Here is a 19,232-nt window from a genome sequence, read left to right as displayed (position 1 = left end):
ACTTTTTCTGTAAAAGAGGTTTAAAGTTTGCCCCAGGGAACAGCTGGCATTTCAGCTGACACATTTATGTGTATTCAAAATTATGAAGCTAAGGATGTGTGATGAGCTTAATCGAATGAAGTGATTGCCTTAATATTGCCAGCGCTTTTCAATAACTTAGCTTCCCAAGCACCTATGGTGAAGTACGTGGTAAAATGAACATCATAAAACAAAGATTGTGGTATGCTGGGTGATAGGAGATTTCACACTCGTTCCATTTTATTAGAACCGTGGTGTGATAGACTGTATCCACTGTGACTGGATCTGCATTGCACTGAAATAAATGCTAATTTGTTTGTTAAATTAGTTAAAGCTTCCCTCTTTTTTTCTGCAGTGCATGCAACCATGAAGACAGCCCTGAGTTCACTAACATCTGAGAGAGAGAGATTAAAACAATGCTTGGACCACGAAACAATTCCCCCTACATCACCGCAGGTTGTCGGTTTGAAGAACACGCTGGCAACAGTACGTAAAATAACACAAACTCACACAGACAGTTATCAGTCAGTAAAAATAAGTTAGGTATTCCACTTTCTTTTAGACTGTTACACTCCCCTCAGATGCTGTGTCCTCCCACACCACTTGTCAGGCGTGACACATTGTCAAGCCTCTTAGAGGGATTACTAGCTGCAGTGTGATGTCTGCCCACCTGAACATGACCATGTTCAACAGTCATGTTTCCTGTGGCTGCTGCCTCCCAACCAGAGGCCTGTTTTATTTTCTACTTTGATGGTTACACACACTCATTGTCATGCTGACTTCTTTTGCCACAGTAGAACCTCTGCGGTTGCGCTCTTTATGCCAACACTTTTCTTTGACTTTAAATACCCTATGGCTGTTTGCTTCTACCTACCTCCACCTCAGATAGAGTCAGTAATGGGTGAGTAATATAGTTTGGACTCCTGTGGCTTCCTGTCTGATGTCTGCAGTTATTGCACATATAGGTCTCTATAGAAAAGATAAATAGGATGTGTTGATAAGCAGTTTAAGTAGTAAGGAATTTATGTCAGCTTTCAGTATTTAAGGCATTAGTGGTTTGGTGTGTGCTATAAACAATGTTTATGCTGGTTATGTTTTCAGGCGTTAGCCCAGAACTCTGAGCTGAGAGAGCGCCTGCACAAGATACACGCAGAGTCCCACATCGTAGAGCCCTCACTAATAAATCTCACTGCCCCTGTGCAGGTGGGTGCAGGAATGCAGTGACTCTACTCTACCCCCCCCCCAATCATGATGATTATTATTATCTCCGTCTTTATTTTCATCCCACACAGTCTTGACTTTGTCACAGAATGAATGAGCTGTACTTTCCATCTAATCCACATTCAACAAATGTTGCTTTCCTCCTCACCCCCTCACTAGACTCACTTTCTTTTATAATGACAGTGACTATAGAAAAAACAATTCTTCACTTAAAACCTTTCAGCGAACACAGCCCCCTCAAATTAGTTACATTTTCATTATTTGCTATGACAAAGTGCTTCCTCTCAGCCCTGTGGTTGTGTCTCACGATCACATGGCTCAGGGGGAGACTACCTGTCACATTATCGTCTCCTGCAGTAAAGGAAGCTCTTTGCTCTCTTAAGCAGATTTGCTGACCAGAGAGTTGGAGCTGATCTACTTAATCGTGTCCCTGGAAATTTGTTTGAACACACGGTGCAAAACTAATGTGCCTCCTCTGAGATTATCTCCAGGCTAATTAATCAGCTTCAGCAATAACAACGGATGGAGGGGTGTGCTCACTTCCATGTGTGGCTCTGTGGAAAGCACTTCTTGTTTGTAATTGTTCACATGTTTTAAATTGTTTTCAGAAGAATTATATGAATGCTATGAATCCATTTTGAATGTGCATCTTGTTCAATGTCCACCTCTTGTCAGACAGAAGAGTTGGTGTGTACACTTGTGACTGTCTCTTGATAATTAATACAGGAATACATTGTTATACAGTCTCTAGAAATAGGTTTGATTGGTACAATATATTCTCAATATGTTGTGAAATTGGTCCTACCTTTATACAAATTTTTATTCCGAAGAAGTATGGCCAGTTTATGGCTGTTAAACACTCAAACGATGGCACATTAACATGTTGCTGTGTATTAAAAAGAAAGAGACTCTTTGCACTTTGTTACATAATGTTTCAATTCAGTTGTCTCTATATGTCTATAAGCTTCCATGAAACTGAATAGATGACTGTCTTTCAATATATTGCATATCGGATGTGTGTTGTGATACTCTCATTATCCACATCCATTGTGATTGTATTGTATTCTGAATTACCCTCTGATTGCCGCCCCTTCTGGCTATGATGATGTTGCCCTTTCCCCGTTTTTAATTATAGCTATGAACACTGTGTCTCCTAGAAACAGGACTCTGTTGATGAATCCCGTCCCCTCGTACACCAAGTGTCCAATGAGAGCAGAGCTTCAATCACAGAGTCTTTGTCCGAGTTCTTTGATGCACAGGAAGTTCTGCTGTCCGCTAGTTCCTCTGAAAATGAGGTGAGATCTAAACTGTTACAAGCAGTTTACAGTTTACAAACTGTTAGCAGTTGTACTGATGTGTCTGTTACTCAGAATCAGCCAGTGGCATAAACTGACATTTAGGGCTGCAAAATTGAATTATATTTATTGTTAATGTTATGTAATTTGTCTTGTTAGCTTCAAATAAAAAAAAAAAGAGCTGCATGATAAAATGGAGTAAAAAATAAAAAAACAGATGTTCTAAATTGATTTATCATCATCCAACATATCATCAATTCTCTCTGCAAAATGTGTTTAACTTTTAAGCGCATTATGGCAAGTCAGTGCTGTTCAATTGCAAAGAGAAAAACATGCCTTTGACCTATCATCGCCTTCAAGCAAAGTTTTTATCACTTCAGTTTCATTTTTCTTCAGTGTTCATGCACCTTGATCCGATTGCAGCTGGAGCTGAAGAAATGAGAAAATGGCAGTTAATTACTTTGATCTAAAAATACAGCAAGTCGTGGTGCAAATTAGTCACCAGGTCCGAAGGGACCATTCATCTCTAATGCAGTATATTTTCTGCTGATGTGTCAGGATGTTGAAAGAGAACTGCCCATTCCCTTTCTGCAGGTGGTATTAAAAATGTATCTATTAACTAAATTGAGGATGTTTTTTTAGGTATCAGAGGATGACTCTTATATTAGTGACATTAGTGACAACATTTCCATGGACAACTTCAGCAACGAGACAGAAACTGAGAGACCAAATTCAGGTAAATGTGACAGAGAACTATAGGACATAAACTGTGTGCTAGATTCAATAAATCTTGACCTCTTACACCATCTGTTGTCAGGCTCTGTCCTTCGTCAGCACAGATCCTGCCTGCCCTCGCCCAGCCCCAACAACAGCACCATCAGCTTGTGGAACATTCTCAGAAACAACATAGGCAAAGACCTGTCCAAAGTGGCGATGCCTGTGCAACTTAATGAGCCGCTCAACACCCTGCAGAGACTGTGTGAGGAGCTGGAGTACAGTGAGCTGCTCGACAAGGCTGCTAACACACAGGATCCTTTTGAACGTATGGTGAGATGGCAAATTCACGTTGCAAAGTTTGCTGTTTGAGTGTGTGTGAAGAGTATTTTTTGATCAGATAACATGTTCCCTTTTAGCACATAATGGGCCCCCTCTGACAGAACTTCAAGCACAATTGTAAGAGCCAGGAATAAGCCCTTCCTTTTTGCTGGCTGTTATTCCTCTCGACCAGGGACTCTAGCTGACCACGGGCAGAGGTATTGTCCAGTGCTAGAGCGTGTGCCAGCCCTGTTTATTACACTTTATGCGGGAGAAACCCTAAGCTCTGCCTGCAGATTTCCAGCAGGAAGATTTCTGCCTCTTTCAGTGTTTCACTTTTGTTCACATTTGCATTGACTGACTTTGGAGTGATGGAATTCGTTGGTTGAATTTTGTTCACTTTTGTGTGGGAGGTGTAGAGATACATCCTGTGGAGTTGCCTAGTTATAAAGGACAAATGTGCCATATACAGTATATAAATAGGAAGTGAATAGCAGCTGAAGTCGGTGTCAGCTCCAATCTTTGGCCTCACATTATGATGTTGAAGTAATTATCAGTGCTCTCTTGGCTCAGTGCAACTACTGGAGGAGAATTCAGACAGTTACTCAGTTGCTCATTACAGCATGTAGATAAATGAATTAATAATATGCGGCACTTTAAAATAATAATACAGCTCAGTTTAATGTGCTGATGTCTTTTTTTTATTCTTGCTCCACCACAGTCAAGGTGACTCATTATTCTGTAATAAAAATTATAAATGAAGCACTACTAACTGTATTATTTATCTTTGTGCAGGTATACGTAGCTACGTTTGTTGTATCAGGCTATGCATCCAGCTACTACAGAACTGGGGGAAAGCCTTTCAATCCTGTCCTGGGGGAGACATATGAATGTGACCGGCCAGATAAAGGCTTCCGATTTGTTGCAGAGCAGGTATGCATGAATCACAATTTGTGTGCTATTAACAATCCCAGTATTCCAATAATAATGCATTGAAGCATTCATTGAATCAATTTACCAACCCAGTTGTTTCACATCGCCAGGTCAGTCATCACCCACCGATCTCAGCTTGCCACGCAGAGTCTAAAAACTTCATCTTCTGGCAAGGTAGTGGAATAAAGAAATCAGTCTAATCCATTGTCAGTGTCTTTAAAGATTGCAGTAGTAGCTGGTCATCCACAGTAAATGTTAGTGTGTACATTTGCTTTTTTATTTTTTTTATTTTTATTTTGTAGATGTGAGGTGTAAGAACAAGTTCTGGGGGAAGTCAATGGAGATTCTTCCTGTTGGTACCACTCATGTAACTCTGCCGGGGTGAGTGTCTTCTGCATCATTTACTATAGGACTGGACAGATACACACATACACACAGACTTGACAAACCACTGGCTGTGTCAAATAAAAAGCAATGTTAACAGGTGTCAAGTTAAAGGTGCTGTAGGTAGGATTGTGAAGATCCAGGATTTAGCCAAACAATTTGAACATCGACAACTTCTCAGTCCCTCCCCCCTTTCTGCTTTATAAGTCTTACCTACTGCACCTTTAAAAGAAATGTTGCTTTTAATAAAAAAAACATTCTAGATTTGGAGACCACTATGAGTGGAACAAGGTGACGTCCTGCATCCACAACATTCTCAGTGGACAACGCTGGATTGAGCACTATGGGGAGATCTCCATCAGAAACTCCAGCAGTGATATTTGTCAGTGCAAGATCACTTTTGTTAAGGTGAGGCAAACATGAAAAAGGTAAAGTTATATTTAGTAGCTGTAGCAGTCCAATAAATGGACCCTAATGGACCCCATTACCACCTTCAACAACTATTTCTAATGGAATGCTCTTTGAGGGCCTTATTATGAAAAGTGGGGCCCTTCAAACAGTGACCATTATGCCAACAGGGAGTGCTATGTGCTTTAGCTACACAAGACTTCCATTTACATTTCTCATGACAAATGTATTATTTATTTTGTAAATGTGACACTCTAGGCTGAATTATGCTTCTCTGCAAGGTGCTGCAAGGCAAGACATTATTTGCATATGTACATTTATTTGTATAGCATCTTTCAAACACAAATGCTGTAAAATGTCACTTCCAGTCAAATATATCCAATACTGTAAAATATAGTGATAAATAGGGCACCAAATGTAAGTCTAATCCAGGTCCTTCATACTGTAGCGCTCTCTTTCTTTCCTCTCTCTATCATTCACCGTATGTTTGTGTTGGTAGACATCCCTCGGTGAACCCCAGGGGGTTTGATCAAAATAGCCTACAAGCATTAAAGAGAGCATTTTTCCATATATATAAGTTCCACGTAATCCCCAGTAAATGCTGTAGTCCCTTCATTTGTCCATAAACCTTCTACACAGATGGTGCTCTTTACCTGCATGCCACCAAGAACCCCTCGCTGTTTTTTAGTGTTTGAAGTATGGAAGTCTTTACTGAGAGGAGAAGGTTAATTGCTTTAGAGTGTGTCCATTTGAAAGAAAAATCCTGAAGCTGTGCAGGGTAGCAAGTCCAGACATGTCAGAACTTATTATTACTCATCTTCCATTAAACACACCAGCCCAGCAACACAGCTGGGGCTTGGGATGGTTTAACCAACAGCAGCATCTGCTGACTGCAAGAGGACGTGATCACGATACCTGCATTGTCTATTCATGCTCCCTTATAATACTATGTTCTTCCCCCACTGCAAATTATTTTCGCAGGCCAAATACTGGAATTCAAGTGTGAATGAGGTGGAGGGAGCTATCACAGATAATAAAGGGAAGGTCATCCACAAACTCTTTGGAAAGTGGCAGGAAGCAGTTTTCTGTGGAGACCCACCCTCAGCCACGTGCATCTGGAGAGCAAGTATGACATCTTTCATAAGAATGCACTGAACGCCTTGTTATGCATATCTCCCTACGACAGTATCTGATGCAGAGGATGTTATTTATTTGCATTGTAGATGCAATGCCAGTAGACCTTGAGCAGTACTATGGTTTCACCAAGTTTGCTATTGAACTGAACGAGCTGGACCCATCCCTGAAACTGCTGCTACCACCCACAGACACTAGACTACGTGTGGACCAAAGGTACATGCACGTTATTGATGGCTTTTAATAATCTTGATAATAAATAAATGTAATAAATAATGACGTATTGTAGATTGTAGACGTATGTATTTTTTAGATTTCCGCCAGAGAAATATCATCTGACATCTGCTATGTCAGTGAATATCTGAGCACCTATTATTATCTGACATCATGGATCTCAATCATATCCTCTTGACACACTGTTTTGAAAAATGTCCGCCCAACCCTATGATCAAAACAGTACAAAGATAGACACATCAATACTCATGTTAAGAATAATAAGTAACTGTAGAGCCTTTCAGATTAATCAAACTAATTTTAGCTCACATTTTTAAATAAGGTTTAAAATTATGTAAACACTTCTGCAAGAGCCACAGAAAGAAGAAGCATTTTTCCATCAAAGTAAAAAAAATGGCACTGCTTTTAGTCCTTCAGTAGTCTATATCCACGACATTCCGGGATTGCTCCTTTGCCGCCGGAAATTCTGCTCTTTTCGGCTGGATGTCCCGTTACCTTAGGCTTTCTTTGTGTTGGAATTTTAAACTCTGGTCGATTTATGAGGACTATGGTTAACTGCTCCTCAGATCTCTGCAGGGTAAGACAGCTAGCTAGAATATCTGAGTTTTCTGTTGAACGACTAAAACAACCTTTGAACGTACACATGTTCCACCAAAGAAATGTCCTTCCCGAGGCTATTTTGCAGTGGCACCTTGGCTCCGCTCGGCCTTAGCACCGCCCAAGACGATTGTGATTGATTTAAAGAAATGCCAATAACCCTGATCACGTTTTTCTCCCATCCCGGAATGCTGTGTGGACTAGCCAGACCCTCCTCCGCAGCGCTGTGGAGGAAGGTCTGGCAAAGCAAGACTAGTTCTTTAGTATCCTAAATTATGTATTTTCCTGTCTCTCCATAATTAGTCTTAGGTCTTTCTGTAATGATGCAAAACCAAAGAACATGAGTGAAGATTAAATTTGAATATTACAGATTCATGTTTTACCATGTTTGCATAATTAATGTGTCTGTCTTGCTGGCAGACTGCTGGAGGAGGGGAACTTGGAGGCTGCAGAGGAGCAGAAGCAGAGGATTGAACAGCTGCAGAGAGAGAGACGGAGAGTCCTGGAGGATGCAACACATCAACCTAAATTCTTCAGGTAGACTAAATATCCAGATCTATTCGTTTTTCACGAAGAAAGTAATTTATGGAAAAGTGAGCATGTCTGTTCTTAATACTAAATACTTAATACTTACTTACCTACTACAGGAGGTCAAAGGATGATACCTGGGTGAGCAACAACACATACTGGGAGCTGAGGAAGGACCCTGGCTTCACCCAAATAGATTTCCCTACGCTGTGGTGACCCCTGAACTGCAGAACTCACACATTTCGACCTGCACAGGCTCTACTGTGATCCAGGCTGGGTTCTGGTGATATCCCAGCCTTACCATCCACATTCAGTGCAGTTCATCAAAGTTAATGCCTTAATAGCAAGTGCTTATGTAAGTTGTGATAAAATGTTTATGCAAACATATGATATGAATGTTGATAGATTTAGGCCCATGTTTTCACGTGGATATGTTACACTGTATCACCAAAACTGAGACAATGAAAACTACTTGGTATAAAGGATGACAAATCCTTTTCATAACTTGTCTACACTAGCTTAAAATGTATTGAACAAACGGGTCACTTTAGCTGTCGTCTTATCATGGACATTCTCTACCTCTGAGATCATCTAGCCTTGATATGCCATTGATGAAGTGTACATATCCGATATTTATTCTGCACCTGCCTGATGCCTTACTCATACTCATATAGTTTCATTTATTTTTGTTGCATCTCTGAGATCTTTTATTTTAAATGTATGTTTTGTAAGGACCAAACTAGAATTGTTCAAACGATCTTTAAATCCTTACTCAGCTTTTCTTTCTGTCTCATAAAAGTAATTACTGCTTTTTGCTATGACTGTGTGAATGATTGTGCAACTATGAGCAGCAGTAGCAACCATTTTTCACTCTATCAATTGCACCATTGTCTACCTGGACCCTCGGCTTTGGGACCAAAAGTGTCCAAAACTATGCTCCATGAGCTCAAATAAAATCTCTGATGCTTTATTTTTGTGGAGTCATTTGTGACGGTTAGTTTGAAACACTGAAAGCTATTAATCAGACCGTTATTATATTGTCCACTTAACTGAGATGCTGACTTGTCAGACTGACAACTCTGTTGTAAATGTCAGTTAAATTTTGAAACAGGAAAAAAGAAAACTTCATATACCCAGAGAAGGAAGTTCATTTTGTGCCTTCAAAGCAGCACCATTCTTCTTTTCAGTGCTATCATGTTATTGTGAGCAAGAGGAACATCCATGAAAGTTAAGTTTAGTTAGCTCTGGTACCTTTGGAGGCCACAAAAGGCTATTTCTCTCAATAAATTATATAGTTTTTCCACAGGGATGCAGGTTTTGGGCTCCTCCCACTATGGTAATAATATCATGGGTTGGCTTCAGATAGTGTTTGAACCTTGACATAAATACCTTCTGTAGCTCACAATGTGCAGTTTTTATTGTGGCTGTGTCACACAGATGCTGGAACAGTTTACTGCCTCGAGCCAAATTGATTAAATGTTGGCACACAGGGAGCTAACTCAGTTAATTTCACAGCTTTGTGATCTAGCCACTTTACTGTGGTGTAGGTGACTTCTTGTCTATATGTTTTGCTATACTGTTACCAAAATCCAAGGTTAATGAACCAATAATGGAGCCCTGAAACAAGTATAGGTTATCAGGCAAGTCAAATATATATATATATATATATATGAATACATGAATAAATAACAATGAATACATTATTATTATTATTATTATTATTATTATTATTAATAATAATAATAATAATAGATTTTATTTGTAATGCACTTTACATTTGGAGCAAATCTATATTTATATATATATATATATATATATATATATATATATATATATATATATATATATATATATATATACATGTAATACATACATAATATATACCAATGCTTAGCCGTTTGCTGCCCGTTGTAGTGCTGGGAACAAATAATACAAAAATGCAATGAAATTATTATTATTATTATTATTATTATTATTATTATTATTATTATTATTATCATTATTATACATGTGTTTTGACCATAGACACATACAGTCTATGGTTTTGACAGTTGCCTCAGTAACACACCTACAGCTTCCTGTAGAGATAAAGGCGGAGCGTCCGCGCGTCTTTTGTCCAAAACAAGATCCACTTCACTGTACAGCACACAACCGAGACATGGGGAAGCCTTGTCTGCTCTAGAAGTCTGGCCGCAAAGAACGTTTCTCGTCTGGTTCATCACTAAAACACGGACTTCGGGTAAGCGGTAATTAGCATTTGCATTTTGTTTCGATGTTTTTTGTTCTACAGCTGGAGACTGACGTGTTGGCATATGCTGCTAGCATGTAGCTATTTTTTCAAAGTGAAGACTTGTTTGGAAGTGTCTATTGCTTTACCTGTACGTTATTTTATTTTGTTTTGCTTGCTATGCTGTAAAAGTACATTAAGTGTCATACGTTGTAGTGGTGTTATGATGACTTACTTTGAAAAAATAAAAGAAAGAAAGATACCAAACCCCTGCTTTAAATGGTATTGAAGAACTGGTAACACCCAATCCCCAAGCTAAAGGGACAATCTCAAAAGTATACAGTAAATTGCTTAAGTCATCAAGAGAGTCCTCAGACTATAAGAGAATGGCATGGATGTCATTACAGAGCTAGAATGGGAAATGTTGAATGGGCATGTTGTCAAGCACAAACTATGACTATTAATAGTAGATTGAGGTTAATTCAATATAACTGCAAAACGTCTTATTGCTAGACAGTGGAAAAGTGTTTGTTGTCCATCTGTAACCCTATGGGTTAATGAACTATCCTCTGTATAGCAATTGAAAGGCTTACATATGCCATTAAATACAAAAGCCATATTTTCCATAAAATATGGGATTCATTCATTACATTTTTGGACTCAAGACCCAGTAACCTATGTCCTTAAAGATCACAATAACAAGTGAGACTGTACCCTCATGTATAGGTTTTTGTTATTTGTGTTTTAGGTTTGTTTGTTTTAGTGTTATTTTGTTACTTTTATTGTAAACCAGTATTATTACTATTACTATTATTGTTTTTTCTATTAACAGATGGCTCAAGTTTGTGGGTGGGTTGTTGGGAGGTGGGCAAGAAGCGTATCTTTTTTATGTATTTGAATACATATGTTGAAAGACTGTTGGTTATTTAAAATCAATAAAAAATAAGGATACAAAAAAAAGAAAGATGATCGAAGGCTCGTAGTAGTAACTAACGTTACACTAGTTTTTAGCCTGAGGAGGAGCTCACATGGGTGGTACTTTTCTTCAAGCTCACTCTTTGGTGCTTTTTAAAAAAAAATGTTTAACCTAGCTTCATTATCACCCTTGCAGGTTTAAGAGATGTTTGCCACAGCCACCAGAAACTTTGTGGAGGAGGTGGATAATGGGGGTTTGCTGATCCCATTATCCAGCCTGAATGATACTATTGCTCTTCTGACAGTGGTGGTGAAGCGCAAGCGTTTCTGGGTCTGGCAGAAGCCCAAGTATATTCCCTCTGATTTTAACCTCAATGATATACTAACAGGAGACATACCTATAAAGCCAGGTAAACATCAAACCACTCTATACTAGTATACTAAATTGTATTGATTTCTTTTTTTAAGTTCTCAGAAAACCTAAATGTTTCACTGTTCACAGGTGTCATAGAGACAGACTTCATTAAATACAGTGGGACATTTGGTGACAACATCCAAGGGACCGTGGACGCAAATTTTGCCCACGCCAATGTGAGCCTCGAGGGTAAAGACTCTTCCAAACTCCAGTCATCCTTTGGCAGTTTGAAGAAAGAGGAGGTGGATGTGCAGAAGCTGCTGCGAGACTCCAAAGGCAGGTTAGTCCCCCCTCCCCCCTGTTTCCACTGTACTGTTAACATGACAGTAATTTTACTGTAAATGTCATCTGACATGCCGTTAAAGATCATGTTGCGCAAAGCAGGAATGATCTTTGTCCAACCATAAAGTTGCACGCAAAAAATGGAGGTTCTGTTGAATATTAACACGCTCATGACCGAAAGAACAAGATCCAGGGTACAACCGGCTGAAATGGGTTTCCTCAGGAGGGTGACTGGCGTCTCCCTTAGAGATAGGGTGAGAAGCACAGTCATCCGTGAGGAGCTCGGAGTAGAGCCGCTGCTCCTTCGCGTCGAAAGGAGCCAGTTGAGGAGGTTCGGGCATCTGGTAAGGATGCCCCCTGGGCGCCTCCCTAGGGAGGTGTTCCAGGCACGTCCAGCTGGGAGGAGGCCTCGGGGAAGACCCAGGACTAGGTGGAGGGATTATATCTTTAACCTGGCCTGGGAACGCCTCGGGATCCCCCTGTCGGAGCTGGTTAATGTGGCTCGGGAAAGGGAAGTTTGAGGTCCCCTGCTGGAGCTGCTACCCCCGCGACCCGATACCGGATAAGCGGACGAAGATGGATGGATCACAAGAAAATTGCTTGTTTTGGTTCAGGATGAATAGTTTTTTTATTTTAAAATTCAAATCAGTTTAAGACAATACTTTACAGATTTCCCAGTCTGTATACATTTCATAATATTCCAAGAATGTTCCCTGTGAAACATTACACTGGTGTTTTTGTCAGGGTTCTGGACATGTCCCATGGTCTGATCCAGCAGACGAAGGAGAAGCCCAGACAGGTGTTTGGGTTTGTGAAGGAGCGTATTGTGACTACTCAGCCCTGTTCGGTCATAGAGGAGGTGCAGCAGGGAGGAGAGTGTGGAGGAGGACTGAGCCTCTGCGGGCCCAAGAGCTCAAAGGTACAGTACAGTATTAAACTTATTCTTATGGTAGTGTAATGTTTGTAATTTTATGCATAAGAGTTCATCACAAAAGAAAATCCCCCTTTCACTGTTATATTATAAACAGGAGTTATTGTGTGAATGCTGATTCAGCAGCATTCACAATATTGTTTCCGATTCCTATAATATTTGGCCACCTACTACTTCTGCATACTTTCAGCTACAAAAACCATTCAAATGTCAAAATGTTCAGCTCCTTAACGACATTGGTGCTTGTATTCAACTTTTCTCCACCATTTACAGTTTTTAAAATATTAAGCTTTTTTCTTTTTACATTGAAAGTCAATGGAGCAATCTTTAAATCCTCTTCAGGCTTCTTCCACTTCTAAATGCTACTGCTCCCACATACTTTCACCTACAGACATCATTCAAACTTTTCACAAAACCTTCAGCTATTAGAAAATGATTTGGGTTTTTTATATCTTTTACAGTTTTTGTGTTATCACTTTAGTGCTTCTTTAGGCTTTCTCTGCGTTTTGAAGGCCTGCTCAGTGTGGGTGATATCACAGCTACAGTGCAGAGGACAGAGAACATCGTCTTAAAACGTTCTCTCTTACGTCCACAATTCTTACTTCTCATACACCATTTCTACGTCAAAACGTAGATATACTTGTCTACTTTTCGCCAATGTGCTCATTTAAGCAATAGGCTCAGTGAGCCTCCAAATGACAAGAGCCACAAGCATTCCTTCATTGACAGCCCTCCTTAAACAACCTAGACTTTTCTGGACGAAAGCACAGAGTAGCAGTTTTTCAAATCGCTGATATGCCCACATTTTTTAACTTTATCGACACAAATTATATATCAATATGTTCGCAAGTGCTTTTTGGTGCTCACAGTGAGGTCATTATATTGAGAATGCGTATTGTTTAGGCTTTTTTCAGGCTTCTTCAATGGGAAGTTAACCAAGGCTCTTTCAGTTAATCTCAGATACTATACTATGACTTTTTTATCACTTTTTTCGACATACTATTACTGTAACTTTTTAATGGCTTTTTTCAATATACTATGCTATCACTGTTTTCAAGATAACATCTTTAGTGGTACAGTGGCTCAGTGGTTAGCACTGCTGCCAACAGGCAAACCAGTAAAAAGTCACGGCGTACTCAGACCCAGGTTTGATGTCCAGGCAAGATGTTTTTTTCAACATACTATACTATGACTTTTTTTATCACTTTTTTCGACATACAATACTTTTACTTTTTTTGACATACCATAATATGACTTTTTAATGGCTTTTTCGACATACTATGCTATGACTGTTTCCAACTTTTCAATTATTTGGTGGCACAGTGGCTCAGTCGTTAGCACTGCTCCAACAGGCAACCAGCAAGTAGTAAAACTCCAGTGTCAACTACACTGCCAAGGTCAAGTACATTCTCTTGGTACGCGCTTGCACTTAAAGAATGTTTTACATCTCGTCCTATGTTAAACTATGACATTGTTATTACTTTTTTCGACATACTATGATTTTTTGATATACTATACTATAATTTTTTAAACATTCTATACTATGACGTTTTAATGGCTTTTTCGACATACTATGCTATTACTGCTTTCAACATAAATTCAGAGGTTAGCTCTGCCACCAACAGGCAACCAGCTAGTAGTCACTGCAGACTCTAACCCAAGTTTGATACCCATGACGCTTTTTTCGACATACCATACTATGATTTTGTTATCACTTTTTTCGACTTACTATGACTTTTTGATATAGAATACTATGATTTTTTAGTAGTCACTGCAGACTCTGATCCAGGTTCGTTACCCAGTCCAGGCTGGCCCTTTCCATGACTCTTTTATTAGTATTAAAACATTCATTCATTCATGAAGATCAACACAAACACACATACTGTACTATGACTTTTTTGACTTTTTTCGACATACTAAACTATGACTTATTTTTCGACATACTATACTATGACTTTTTTTGACTTTTTTCGACATACTATACAATCAATTACTTTTTATGATTTTTTCGACATATTATACTATGCCTTTTTTTTCGACATACTACACTATGACTTTTTATTACTTTTTTAGACATACTATACAATGACTTTTTTGACTTTTCCGATATACTATACAATGACTTTTTCGACATACTATACAATGACTTTTTCGACATACTATACTATGACTTTTTATTACTTTTTTCGACATACTATACAGTGACTTTTTTGACTTTTCCGATATACTATACTATGACTTTTTTTTCCAACATACTACACTATGACTTTTTATTACTTTTTTCGACATACTATACAATGACTTTTTTGACTTTTTCAGCATACTATACTATGACTTTTTATTACTTTTTTCGACATACTATACAGTGACTTTTTCGATATACTATACTATGACTTTTTTTTTCGACATACTATACAACGACTTTTTTGACTTTTTCGACATACTATACTATGACTTTTTATTACTTTTTTCGACATACTATACAGTGACTTTTTTTACTTTTCCGATATACTATACTATGACTTTTTTTTTCGACATACTATACTATGTCTTTTTATGACGTGTTTTCTGAAGCAGGGCAACAGATGCCATGTTGTCTGGTGGAAATGTTTTTCTTTTCATTCATATAAACATGTTTTGTCAGTATTAGTCCCTCCTGAGCAGAAACAACTAATCAGAACACAGTTTTACCTTTAGTTCAGTTTGAAGCAGAAAACTGACAGTGAACATTAATAATTAGTAATTGTATTGAAAAAATTAAACATTAATAGGAAAATATTAAAGTGAATCCTCTGGGTGTCTATGAGACAGTCAGATCCCACTCTTCATCATTAGCCTCGTCTTCATCAGGAGCAAACTCACTCCAGGAAACCTTGTTCACCTGAGACACAGAGTTCATCCTTACTGACAGGTATCATCTGTGTGCAGGTTTACAATACACAATAATAATAATAACTTTATTTAATACTCAAACATTCATTGATTTATGAAGATCAACACAAACACATACTATGCTATGACTTTTTTCGACACACTATACTATGACTTTTTATTTTCCTACTATACTATGACTTTTTTGACTTTTTTCGATATACTATACTATGACTTCTTTTTAATTTTTTTTACAAACTACTATGACTTTTTCATCCCTTTTGTCAATAAACTGTACTACATGCTATAATACGACTATATATCACTTTTTTGATATACCTATACTATGACTTTTTCACATGCTACACTAAAACTTTAAATTATTCCACTTTTGTTCAATACATTATTGGTATTATTCAACATTTCAGTAAATTCGTACTAACCAAAACCATTCCCACTTTTCCAACTATTCTCAATACTTCACCTTCTTCTTACGCAATTATGCCAGCAATCATGCAAAATGCAATGCATTTTCTATTTAGGGATGAAATCATTTTATAAATACCTATAGTTGTGCCTGCATTCCCTCAATATGTTTTTGGTATTTCTTTCTCAGTTCATGGCATCCTACTTTGTCCAGAATTGGTTTCAGTTCCACATGCAACTGCATGCTATGCGAGTAGGTGGAGAGAGTGGAGCAATATTTTTTCTAGTTAGGAAGAAGTGAAATTTGTGTAAAATGCAATTTTTGGACAACTGTTGGTGGATTTGTCTTCCTCTTATACCTTAGTTACTCTCTGTGTTATTAAGTATAAGAGAGAGCCTTTGTTCTTTGACTCAGAGAGACTGATATCAAAGCATGTCCTAGAACTAGATAGATAATAGGTTCCCTATAATCAATTCCATTGTAGCCACATCCTCATTTTTACATCCTTTGGAAGCAGACACACCAGCAGAGTTACCATGCATCACCAATAACTGTTATTCAGCAGTAATTGTTTTAGAGTGATATTTCCTTTAAAACAGATTGAGTTTTGTTATTATTTGTGTGTTTGGTCTCACGCCTGCGGTATTGTCGCAAATCGGCAGGTTTCATTGAAAGAGAACGGGAGCTTGAGTAAAGACAGTAACATCACCATGGAGATTCCCATCCATACTACCATTGCCTATGCTCTTTTAGAGCTAGAGATCAAACAAGATGGGCGCTTTGGTGAGGAAGCATTCACGCACAACTGATTCAACTCTTACTGTAGTTACATTTCACATATTTGAAATGACATGTATTTTCCACAGAGCTGTGTCTGATGTCAGGCACCACTGGAGGTTTTGAAGTCGATGGCCTTGCTAAGAAAGGACTGTTGGGTGTCGTTGGAGCCCCTGCCTCTGAAAAAAGCTACCTTAGACAAGGTAAATTGCAGTTTTCTTCTCCGCAGCCATAAAACATGTGACTTTAGATGGTTGTTACAGCTGATGACGTGTTCAGAAATGCATGTTTTCAAGTTCCAAAGGGCCACCTTATCATAACGGTGTGATAACTGTTTGTTAACATGTGCTTTGACCTATGATACAAGGTCTTGTGTGAACTTGTGCTGTTAACTTCTTTGTTTTCTATACATTTCTTCTAATAAATGCCTGGTTCAATCTGAGTTTTTAGTGACATGGTGCATGCCATGCACACATTTAGTCTGAATGGTGGATGAGAAAGTGTGTTCATTTGGTATTTTATTTAGAGCTGGAGCAACTGAGCGACCATTTCCAGCTGCTTTCAGCTCTTCCTGCCACCACGAGGTCCTTTCTACTCCAGCAAATCACCAAAGTTATGGAGGACCGAGGGGCCGTCAGTTCACTTCAGAATGCAGTAAGCAGGACAGAGAGGTCTTATCAACACAGAGTTATATTGTGGTGTTAGCAATAGGAACTCTGGGTGTTTTCCTCTGTCTTAGCTGGACCAGATGTGCCTTGATAAGAGACCTGCCCTGGGTGATGTCACAACGACAGAGCCCCAAGAACAGAACATCCGAGCAATTCTGGACCTTTTGGAGCAGTCTGGTCAGGTTGAGTCCACACCAGTCCTTACAGCCCTTAACCTTGTTACCAGCGCAATGGATGGTGAGAAAGCTGTACTCAATTGAAATGTCGTTTGAAGTCCTCAAATTGTGAAAAACCTCAATTTAAGGTCAAGAAGAGAAGTATGTGGAGTTGCAAAGTTCCCACTGCATGCAGAATATCCTGACAGTTTTTTATCCTGTATCTGGGTCTTTGTCTTTCAGAGATGACAAATGATTGTCTTGCTGTCTTGGGAATGTGCTGCAGCCTCACAGTGTTACAGGCTCTGGAGCAACTGGTTAGTAAAGTCAGTTTTTACAAGGAAGACAACACAACATGTTATGTAAGGTTTTTTTTCTTCAAATGCGGCATCACATTGATTTTGCTGCCTTTTTATCTTTCTGTCACACCTGTTCCAGGTGCAGTGTGTATCCGGCAAGGGGGAGTTGCATCTGAGCAGCGCAGGCCTAGCTGCACTGACAGAAGACTTCTTTGAAAAGACTGAACATCTATTTGCCTCCTCTAATGTGTCCCTGAAGAGAGACGGGGACACAGTGAAGACAGAAATAAGCCACCTGGCAGGAAATCGCCCTCTGGTCCTGTGTATCGCTGTCAGAGGTCTCGCCTCGTTGGCCCACAGTGATTGAACTGAAGACACGTTTACAGTTTATCCACCAGAAACTTGAAACGTTACACTGGAATGAGGTAACGGGGATCATGATGATCACGTTATTTTTATCAGTGTTTTTCTCTTTTTGGTGCAGTACACATTCCTCTAAAACAGTTTTGCGTTTCATTGTAGGATAATTATATAGATAAATGTACTGGTGTTAAAACAATTAGTGAATTAATGCTTTAGTCAATCGACGACAAATCGCTAGAAAAAGTTTAGGTCATGGATTTTGGACTCCCTTTTGGACAAGCATTTTGAAGACATCACCTCAGACTCTAGGAAAGTGTGAGGTGCAGTTTTTTTACTGATTTCGGATTTTATCTAGAAAAAAAAACAATTGCTTACAAATGTAAAATGATCCACTTTGAGATTATAACTTATTATTAGATAAGGGATAGTACCCTACAAGTTGTGCGTTACTTAAAGTTAATTCAAGCCAATCAAAACCTGGAATTTTCAAGTGGTGGTATAATGACAAAGAATCATTAGCTGCAGCCCTGAAATATGCTGCTACACAACTGAATACAGATTGTGCACAATCTTTGATGTATCATTTAAATCTTTAACTTATCACCTGCTGGTTGGAACAGCATCATTATACACAGATGAAAGAAAAGGGGTTAAATGATAGGCACCTGGTTCTTACCATCTTATTTTGGGTCATAGTCTCTGAAAGAAGCATGTCTTTTTTGTATTGTGTTCTCATGTAATTACATTTTAAATACAGTATGATTTGTATACATGTGTCATTTGCCAATGTTGTGAAAACCTAACTAAAACCTCTCACTTTTCAAATAAACGATGATGATAGATGATTTTTTTTATGTAGGGTCTAATGTCATGTCTCAGCCATGGAGGCCCACCCCCAACTCTGAATCTGTAGGATAATCTTGTACTTTAACATTCTTTGTAACTATATTTTGTTTGCAATAACATTTCAATGTGCCTTTTAATTGTGAAGCTTTATTTCAGGTTTTAACAATATTGGAAATTGTTCAAACTTGCTTCCTTTTTTATCTGTATCCTTGTATGTTTATAAGAAAAACATGTAAATATTCTTTTCTACCAGTTTGCAAACACATACT

At 38.6% G+C, this 19,232-nt stretch overlaps 2 protein-coding genes across 3 annotated transcripts in view; both read left to right on the top strand.

Moving 5' to 3' along the window:
* Positions 1-8,757, top strand: part of osbpl3b (oxysterol binding protein-like 3b) — a 31,018-nt gene extending 22,261 nt beyond the window's left edge. The window contains exons 11-23 of one of the 2 annotated variants that reach the window (XM_078253122.1): positions 374-504; positions 1,120-1,221; positions 2,397-2,534; positions 3,177-3,270; positions 3,352-3,581; positions 4,365-4,502; positions 4,613-4,676; positions 4,805-4,883; positions 5,150-5,294; positions 6,276-6,420; positions 6,518-6,644; positions 7,680-7,796; positions 7,907-8,757. In XM_078253122.1, coding sequence (XP_078109248.1) covers positions 374-504; positions 1,120-1,221; positions 2,397-2,534; positions 3,177-3,270; positions 3,352-3,581; positions 4,365-4,502; positions 4,613-4,676; positions 4,805-4,883; positions 5,150-5,294; positions 6,276-6,420; positions 6,518-6,644; positions 7,680-7,796; positions 7,907-8,003 — 1,607 coding nt within the window. In that variant the 3' untranslated portion in view covers positions 8,004-8,757. The remainder of the gene's footprint in view (positions 1-373; positions 505-1,119; positions 1,222-2,396; positions 2,535-3,176; positions 3,271-3,351; positions 3,582-4,364; positions 4,503-4,612; positions 4,677-4,804; positions 4,884-5,149; positions 5,295-6,275; positions 6,421-6,517; positions 6,645-7,679; positions 7,797-7,906) is intronic. The other variant, XM_078253124.1, reaches the window with a different exon arrangement.
* Positions 8,758-9,889: 1,132 nt separating this feature from the next.
* On the top strand, positions 9,890-18,959 carry gsdmeb (gasdermin Eb). The gene is made up of 10 exons (XM_078253121.1): positions 9,890-10,026; positions 11,126-11,339; positions 11,432-11,624; positions 12,371-12,545; positions 16,518-16,638; positions 16,722-16,835; positions 17,159-17,286; positions 17,372-17,537; positions 17,699-17,772; positions 17,894-18,959. The coding sequence occupies exons 2-10, from the start codon at positions 11,135-11,137 to the stop codon at positions 18,119-18,121; spliced, it is 1,404 nt and encodes a 467-aa protein (XP_078109247.1). The 5' UTR covers positions 9,890-10,026; positions 11,126-11,134; the 3' UTR covers positions 18,122-18,959.
* The last annotated feature ends 273 nt before the right edge of the window (positions 18,960-19,232 follow it).

This window comes from Sander vitreus, chromosome 6 (genome assembly GCF_031162955.1).
Source record: "Sander vitreus isolate 19-12246 chromosome 6, sanVit1, whole genome shotgun sequence".
In the NCBI taxonomy this organism is placed as follows: domain Eukaryota; kingdom Metazoa; phylum Chordata; class Actinopteri; order Perciformes; family Percidae; genus Sander; species Sander vitreus.
The sequence above is the reverse complement of the archived record's forward strand: the minus strand, read 5'-3'. Positions and strand labels throughout refer to the sequence as shown.